At 51.7% G+C, this 9,271-nt stretch overlaps 1 protein-coding gene across 1 annotated transcript; it reads right to left on the minus strand.

The window, feature by feature from the left end:
• Window positions 1-3,383: 3,383 nt before the first annotated feature.
• On the minus strand, window positions 3,384-6,528 carry RASSF10 (Ras association domain family member 10). Its single transcript, XM_063397903.1, has one exon. It carries the CDS (start codon window positions 6,386-6,388, stop codon window positions 5,045-5,047), a length of 1,344 nt encoding a protein of 447 aa, XP_063253973.1. The 5' UTR covers window positions 6,389-6,528; the 3' UTR covers window positions 3,384-5,044.
• Window positions 6,529-9,271: the final 2,743 nt, after the last annotated feature.

Genomic DNA, 9,271 nt, shown 5'->3' on the forward strand with positions numbered 1-9,271 from the left:
TGGGAGCGTGTCCTTGATCCATATGACAACTACAAAAATACTGCTGAGCTGGACAGGCACTACACAAATATGGAGTTTTTGCCAAGACACAGAAAGACTCCCTCTCTCTTTCTTTCTCTTTCTTTCTCTTTCTTTCTCTCTCTTTCTTTCTCTTTCTTTCCCTTTCTTTCTCAATGATTTTCTGGAACATTTTTGAAACTGAGGTAAAGGGATTGTAATAAAACTTTCCAAATAAAGCTTGAAGTGTAAACAAGCTGATATGAAGGGAGTGTGTAAAGCATGCAGAAGCTGTATTTTGAGGGTACACTGTAATGCCCCAGCAGAGTTAGTACTGTGATACTCTAAGAAATCAGTGGCCAGCTCTGTGTGTTATTCAGCATGTGACAGCATGTGACAATCCACCCTGCATGGAAGGTTCTGCTCTGATGCATTTAGCCAAGTGATGTAGTAAATTATGTGAGCAGTGTTTCTCAAAATACTATTTGACAATTCCTCTTGAAGATAGTTGGCTAATTTGCATGCAGAGCCAAGATTTTCTTTGAGTTTAGTAATTTTTCCCTTTCTGTTAAGCTTCCAAATTCATTTAGCAATGAGAGTTTGTAGAAAAGGAGTGACATCCATGTAGGCTCCCTGCGCTCTGCCGTGCTCATTTCTCTAAACTTTGTGTGCCAGCTCAGGAGCAATAATATCAAGTGACTTCAAAGAACAACTGTTCCCAACAATCCACAATGGCTTGTATTTCAACTCGTTAACCAGCCCAGCTCACCAGACCTGTTATTTCAAGGCCTCTGCTGCTCTTCTCATGTATTGAGCTACATTCCCAGCTCAGTGCAAATGAAAGAGGGGGGAAAAATTCCCAAAGTCGTGTAGAACTTGGGAGGGAGGCCGATTTCTGCACATGTGTCTCCAGACACAGGAACAGAGGCTATTTTTAAAGCAAAGCTGGAACATATGTTTCATGCAAGGAATAGTAAAGCTTAATGACATGTTTTCCTTTTCTCACACCCACCTACCTGCCTCCCTCCTTTGCCTGTATCTTGCCTGAAACCCGGACCGTAGGTTCTTTGGAAAAGGATCTGTCACCATAAAACAACCAGACTGTGATTTGGCTGCCTACATGCTGGTTTGGAATCTGTGGCAATAATTAATAGGTCATTCATTGTGCATGTCAGTGGTGTTCATTACAGTAAATGTATTTTCCTCCCCTCTTGAAGGCATCAAACGATATCCCCACAAAGTGCTTATTCAAACTGGCAGATCTCTTACACAGGCTAAGAACCAGAAATATATCAAGTTCTACACTGAGTTTTCATTCTGATAATATTTCTTGATAGTGGGGTTTTGAAACAAGGTCAAGGCTAAGAGCTGCACTATTTGGCTTATTTTGGGTTTAATATAGGTGAGTGTAATTGATGTGAAAGAAGTTTCAGCTCCAGCCTCAGTTTTCCACTCTCCAAACCTTCATTTAGGCTGTGAGTGGGGGATATTTACAGCCTGAAGGAAGCCTTTGCCAGCAGGCAAGTCAGCACAAAACAGTGCCCATTGCTGAAAGGATCAGTTCCACCTTTCCAAGGGCCTTCAATTTCTCATTTTTACCACCGTACCTTGTCGTTGCCAAAAACATTTGTGTGCCTGTGCATTGAGCCCCATCAGGGCCTCACCTAAATTAAAGTTCACCTTTTTTTTTTCACTGCCTGGTCCCACAAACTTCTATGTAGGCACAAAAGAAAGTGCCATGTAGGGTCAGAAAAAAGCGTGGCCAAGGGCAGCAAGCACACAGCACTGGTGTAGGAGAGCTTTGTAATGCTTGTTTAGAGGGTGCCTGAAACTAAGGCCTGCTGCTACTCTGATTTATATCTCCTGGACACAACTTTTGATTTCTGTAGCTATTGTCTGAGAAAAGCCTGGTGGCCTCAGTGCATGATGATTCCTTTGAGAAGCAGGCTGCTGAATAAATAGGGCAACCTGATACTATACACAATTTACATAAATTGTAGTGCTGTTAGGTTTTTGTTTAATTCATGGCCATTTGTATCTGTCTTAGGAAGAGAGAAAGATTAGGTTGGAATTGACTTTAAAAGATAGAAGAGAATGGTATTAAAACATCCCCAAAGCCTATGTTTGTTGGATCTCTCATCTCTCTCTTGGTGATGCCGAAAGGTAGATTTCCATCATGGTGTTGGTCAGGGTTTTTTTCTGCTGCTATCTCCCTCTCTCATTCTCTCTGAACTGCAAAGGAGATAAAAATCCTGCCCTTCTACCTGTGATTCTGAATCAGCTCTCCTAACCCCTGGCTATGTGCCCAGCAAAACCCCAGAGCCAAATTCCCTGACAAGCATCCAGTGGCTTGTCTCTCTCACCTGAGTGGGGATATACAAGCCCAGAGGAAGAGAAGGGAGAAGTGCCTGGTCCAATGCAAACAGTGATTTCCTCTTCCATATGAATGTTTTAATAATGGTTTGAGAGCGATAGGGATTTGTGAGGATATTGCAGGTCAGTCTATGAGCCTATTGCACTTGTAAATGTTTAAACATCAAGTAAATTTACTGAATTTCACCTGCACAATACAGGAACACACTCATATACGAGCTCCCAAGAATTCACTCTAGCTCCCACCAAACCCTTGAGACCACAGTGCCACCTGCAGCGTTCTCACCCTGTCCTCACGGGATGGGGCCAGCAGCTCTGCAGGACCATGATCTTATTTGGGCTACAGGGAAGCCAAGAGCAAGCATCACACAGTGCCCACAAGCATGGCCCTCAGCAGCCTAAAGCAAAAGTGGGTTTGTCCTGATTTTATGGCTTTTCCTAGCTGAGGACAAGTAGGCAGACTCTGCTTTACAAAATTGAATTCCCTGCCTTCCTTCACCTCATGCCTCACAGGCTGCCTGATGCCTCTCTCAGCAGCACAATGATGTGCAGCCTGTTGCAGCTCATTTCTACAGAGCACTTTTTATTTGCTCGGTGAGGTGATGGCAGACCTTAGGCAAAGGCTGAGGCTTTTTGCTCACCTCAGCCCCTGGGGAAGCTGTGAGCAGGTCCCTGCACCACCCACCCGTTACACCCACAGTGCTGAGGGCAGGGCAGCAGCGGGACTCCTCCCCCTACCCCAGCTGGTTCTTTGGTTCTGCTTCCATGAAAATCCAAATTCCTCGCTCTGGACTGTGCTGGTGCCTCTAAATGCCCCTGCAGTGGCCCTGCAGTGGCCAGAGCTGAGGACAGTGCACCGCTGCTCGTACCTGAGGGAGCCCCTTGTGTCACCAGAAAGTGAAGGGGTGATACCATCATCCCTTGGTGTATCTTTCTACTTGCTTTGCATACAGGGCAACACCACAGAATCCCAGTCCTGGCACCATTTTTAAATCACACTCAATTGGGAATACTTGTTTAGCCTTATTAAGAGTTTTATTAGCTCTAAAAATAGGTTCTTAAATATTTCCCAAGGTTGACTAAAATATGAAAAACAATTATATGATCGGTGTTTAAAGTAAACCAGTTTGTTACAACTGAGACCCATTCAGTGGAATAGCATTCATTAAGAGTCATAGCATATAGAAAATTGTACAGCCTCTGCAAATCCACAACAGTATTTCTCTGCTTGCTTTCAAACTGAGCACATCCTGAACCTCATTTTCTGATGTCCATCAGAATTCTTACCAACAAGAACACTGCAAGAGTGGAACAGAGTCTTTGGGTGAGAAGGCTGTGAGGTTTTTAATGAAAATAAAGAACTGGTCTATTGGTGTACCTCTTTCTTAATATAATTGCTTATTGTTAAATGAAAACTGTTATAAATAATCTTACATAAATAATAATCTCAGAAGTTTTAAAAAGTTCACACCATCAGTCGGACCTGACTCAACATTCTCTGGTCTCTCACTGCTGAAACTATTTCTGCAATTATTCCGGAATTACAAGAATCCTTAATGTCTCTTATTGCAAGAGCAGATCATATATTTTGGGCAAGAGTTAAGCTGCAGAGGAAGACTTGGCAGTTAAGTGAAATGCATGTTACAGCTGATGGCTGCCTTTTTGTTTTATGGGGATAACTGAAAAGATTAAGCTGTAGTGCAGGTAGGGCTTGAGTCATGCTTTTATCGTTGCATCTCCTGGCCTGATATGAACTATGTTATTAGGAACGGTAGCTCAAGCTGATTCTGTGCTTTGTTTATCTACAACCAAACTCAGCCAAAGATCAGCTAGCCTAGTGAAAAAGTGTAGTTGAAGGCTGTGTACACACGGGCACTGCTAATTGCCTTCCACGACTACAGACACTAACAGATTCCTTAGTATGCCTTTAAACAAAGCACTCTTATCTATGCGTAAGGAAAAGCACTACGCGGAGCAGAGTTAATGCGTGTTAACCTATATCTCGATTTAGCTTGTTCTTGTAGAAAAAGCAAAAAAAGGAAGTGGTTTATCACCCCTTTTCGTTGCCGAAAGGAACTGCAGTACCGTCCGAAGGCTGGCGCCCCGGCGTCCAGAGACTGACGCCTCTTTCCCTCCGTAGTGTTTAAATGATCAGCAGCTTTGGTGCGCCGACTTTTTGCCCGTAAAGGGGCCGGGTGTATTTGTGAGGGCCAGTAGAGCCCAGTACAACCCACCACAAGCCACCATCTGACTCTGCAATGCCGAGAACCTGTTCGGGAGATGCTGATCCCCGCTCGGGAGCGCGTCCTGGCCCTCTGCTCGTGAAGAGCTCACCCGGAGCAGCCTCGGACTGCAGCCGGGGGATCAAAAGGCCCGGCAAGAGAAGCTTCGGAGGGAAGCAAGCGGCAGGATTTAAGGAGCGAGCAACCCCAGACGTGAATGAAACACAAACACGCTGTGGGTTTTCTCTTCCACAGATAAAAGTACCGGCGAGCCAGCCTAAACGCTGCCCGCGGATGACTAGTCAGAACAAGTTCGAACTCCAGAGCTCAAATTAAAATGTTTCCTCTGTGTGACTGCCTCCCGCGCCGGGAGTTTCCTCGCCTGCCCCACACCTGCCCGCGGTGCTCCGCCGCCCTGAGCCCGGGGCTGGCTGCGGCCGGCCGGGCGGGCGCTACACGAGGGACTCGCACACGGGCAGCGAGTCCGAGTCCTGGCTGTGCATGGAGCTCAGCCCCGTGTCCGAGTCCTCGTCGTTGTCGGCGCGGTCCTTGCGCAGCGCCCTCGCCTGCTCCACCCAGCCGCCCGGGGCCGGCCGCCCCCCGCCCGCCGCCCCGCGCGCCTCCGCCGGCGCCTCCGCCACGTCCAGGGTGCCCAGCGTCTCCAGCAGGCGCTGCAGCTCCCGCTCCTTGTCCTCCCACGCCCGCTGCGTGCAGTCCAGGTCGGTCTTGACGGCCTCCAGGTCCGTGCTCAGCTTGAGGCCGATGTAGAGGCTGGTGCTCAGCTGGGTCTTGACCCGCTCGTGCTCCAGGTGCAGCTCGCCCTCGCCGCCGCCGCCGCCGCCGCTCAGCTCCGTGGTGTCGCAGTCCGTGTCGGCCAGCCCGGGCCCCGCCGCCAGCTCCAGCTCCTCCCGCCGCCGCTTCATCCAGCGCTCGTTGAGCTCCTCCTGGATCTCGGCGGCCAGGTGCTCCAGCAGCTCCTCCTGCTGCGCCCGCTGCTCCTGCAGCTGCAGCACCTCCTCGCACTTCCTGGCGTAGTCGTCCTCGGGGCGGCCGGCGGCGGGCTGGCCCGGCTCCCGGCCCGGCTCGGGCTCGCCGCCGCCCGTGCCCACCAGGTAGGTGTCCTGCACGTAGTTGACGCCGTGCCGCTTCATGCGGTCCAGGTGGATCTTAGCCTCGTACCTGTCGATCTCGCGGTCCAGCTCGCGGAGCCGCTGGATCTGCTGTCGGATGGTGTGGTCCTGCGAGAGCACCAGGTGCACCAGCGTCTCCATCCTCTCCGCCGCCGAGGCCTCCCGGGCCAGCGGCTGCTGCCGCTTCTTGTTGATCTTGGCCAGTTTGCGGAAGGCTTTCCGCACCACCCGCCGCTGCCGCTCCTGCGTGAGCGCCAGGCTGGCTCGGGCCGCCCCCAGGCCGCGGCCGGGGCGCTCCTTGCTCAGCACCACCCGCGCCTCGGCGCTGCGCGGCCCCGCGTTGGGCAGCGAAGCCTCGCTGCGCACCAGCACGAAGCGCACGTTCTCCTGCTCGTCCCCCCACGCCACCCAGAGCCGCAGGATCTTCGTCTTGTTGGGCAGGATCCTCTCGAAGCCGCGCCACTTCTCCACGATGCAGTAGGAGTGCGGCGGCCCCGACAGCATCCCGCCGGCGGGCTCGGGCGGCGCCGGGCGCTGCCGCCGGTGGTAGCTGTCCTCCAGCAGCACCCGCACCACGTCCGAGCAGGTGGTCCGCCGGGAGAGCCCGGAGATCAGCTTCTCCTCCTGGCAGATCCACACCGAGATCTTCCTCTCCTCGGGCTCCATCGGGGGAGGCTGCGGGCGGGCGGCCGGAGCCGCGGGCTCAGGGCTGGCCGGGCAGGCGCTCCATGGGGAGCGCTCGGCGGAGGCGCGGCGCTGCCCGCCCGCCCGGCTTCAGCGCGGCCGGGATGCCTTGCCGTCCCCTCCCCGCCCGCGGCACCCCGCCCGTGCGCTCCGCCGGCCGCTCCACCCCTTCCTGCCCGGTGCGGCGGGGCCGCCGGGGGCGGGGGGGCCGGCCCGGTGCTCCGAGAGCCGCCGCTGCCCTCGCCCCGCCGGGATCCGCCGTCCCCGCTGCTCACGGCCCGCGGCCCGAGCAGAGATCCGCCAGCGCGGACACTTCGGGGCAGGTCCCCGTCGCCTCCGTGTCCTCCTTCTCCCCTGCCTGTGCCGCGAACGGGCGAACGAGCGAGCGGCGTCGGGGACCTTCCAAAGTGCCGAGGGACGACAGCGAATCCTGGAGCTTCAAAGGGAAAGCCAGAAGTAGTGAGGAATTTCCAGTTTTAGTAAATCATCCGCCTGTAATTAGGAAATTCATGTTTGTGAAGCACTTCGCAGATGAAATATGCAAAGGACGGGAATGTCTGAGTGTTATTAAAATACTAGCTGAGCCAGATTTTAATGGGAGCTTGCCGTGCACTTTGATGGGAACGGGATCTGTCTTGGAGTGCGGATTAAAATGAGAAGATGTGAAAAATGGCAATAAAACGCAGGGCTGTGGCACTGATTTTCACTGATTGCATCACAGGGTTCACGGACCTAGGCTTCTCTAAGCGATTTAAAAAGTGCTATAACGGGCAAAGAAAGAAAACTCTCTCAAACCTGAAGGCTGATCTGTATCTTCCGAGGGAGTTTTAGAGCCAATAAAATCGGTGTGCCGTGTGGAGAGGGCTTTTGCCTGGATGCGGTTTGTGTTCCAGCCAGTGGAACAGAACGGAGCCATGGCACTGTAGCCTAACTCTTGCCATTCTGCTGTTAGAAACAGCGGAGCTGGGGCACACCAAACAGCGAGGGAGCAATTATGTAGCCTAATGCCCTCTCTTCCCCTAAAGTAACAGGCTCGGTGTGGGCAGCGCCTCTGCGAGCTTCTGTGTTTCCATGGAAGGACCAGTCCTGGGGAACAAAGCCTGCCCCTGCTCCGGCTGCGTAATTCAGCTAATTACCGTGGTGGTTTGTGACGTGCAGCCTCCTGTCCCGTGAGGAAGTGGGCTGAGGGACCACCGGCTGCCAGCATTCCTGCAGCTGGAGGTCACAGGGATCACGCTCCTGCTGCCAGCGTCCCTTTCCTGCATTGCTGCAGGTTAAAGGATTCCAAACCGAGCTGGCCGCTGCGTGTTGCAATAAGGGCAATGAGATAGGGGTGATGGTAACAGGCCGGATTTGCTTCCTGACCACAGGCACCTCACGTTAAAGCTGCATATTCCTGTCCAACGGCAAAGCCTGGCACTGCCAGTTCCAAGGGCAAGGTGCTTTTGCTCTCAGGATGTGTCAGAAGTGCTGGATCGCTGTGCTTTGTGCAGAGTAAAGTGTTGGCTGATGGCAGGTTATTCCCAAGGTGTGCAGGTTTTGTGCTCAGTGGGTTGGGTATGCCTAAAAGCATCATCCACTCCAGGTCTGAGGAAGGTGGGTCCAGCAGTGGCAGTCCTGTGAGAGAACGAAATGACCTCAACAAAGGAGGTGGTCGGGACTCTGGGACACCCCTAACAGCTCACACTGCCTCTGAATAATAGGGTGTTGAACAGGAAGGGGATGTGAAACAGGACACTGTGATCCAGCTTTGACTCTGGGAAGTTCAAGGTTTTTTAAAAAAACCTTCAGGAGAGTAGGAGAAGAAGCCTTGTTCCTTTCATCAGGCTGGTAGAAAGTTGGAAAATGAGACCATTCCTTGCTGTCTTCTGCAGAATCAGGTGCAGCGAAGGGATTAATGAGGGAGTGAGAAACTGTTCAGCCCTTTTACTGATAGTTCCTTGCCTTTCCCAATTAGTTTTGATCTTGTTTTACATGTGTTTGCTGTGAGAATGTCTGTACCTATTTTCTTCTGGCAAAGAGCAGTACCGGAAGATCAGGTTGTGATGTGAAGAGGCATCTTATTCTCCCCACAGGTCAGGCTGCTCCAACTTGTCTGACTGCCTGTATCTAACCAGTATCCAAGCCTGGCTTTGTGCAGTGCAATTGGAAGATGATCATTCCATCTTTCCTTGACCATATCTCTGTGTATGGAAAGCTGGCTCTGCCTCCCCACTGAAGCCCCCAAGGCAGCATTGTCAGAGAGAGGATGAAGGTGTTGGCAGTTTGGTTGGAAGCAGTAAGAGCACAATTAAGATTAAGAAGGCAAACACTTGATTTTCGTAGGATATCCCTGTTAGATGTGTGTGTGTATGATCCATGGTTTAAAAGACGACATTCAACATTCACATTGCTGCATCTCAAGTTCAGCCCTCAGGAATTTGGGTTTAGTCTGTCTGTAAACTCAGGAAACTGCTGGCAAAGCTTCAAAACTTTGAAGTGCTATATCTGAAGCAAAGTTTGGGCCCTGCTGTGCTGAATCCTAAAAGGCAACTGAAGGCAGGCAACCTTTTGCCTTTCCTCCCAGGATCCTAAAGCATCCTGCAGAGGAAGGTGGTGCTCTTATCTAATTTTAAAGATGAGAATGCTTGGGCATAAAGGAATCGAGTGCCTTGCCTAAGGTTGTACAGCAAGGCAGTGGCAGTCATGAAGCGACTCAGGTTCCTTCACTCTGGCACCATTAGTCACTGAACTCCATGCTCTCCTCCTCTCCTTCTTTTAATCATTCCATGAGAAAGAGAGATGAGGAGGAATGCATCAGTTTGGCAGCTACAGGTGATAGAAGGAAAGTGCAGGCTCAGCAGACAGCATTTACCTCTGGGGACG

The sequence above is a fragment of the Prinia subflava genome, chromosome 5 (genome assembly GCF_021018805.1).
Source record: "Prinia subflava isolate CZ2003 ecotype Zambia chromosome 5, Cam_Psub_1.2, whole genome shotgun sequence".
Classification (NCBI taxonomy): Eukaryota; Metazoa; Chordata; class Aves; order Passeriformes; family Cisticolidae; genus Prinia; species Prinia subflava.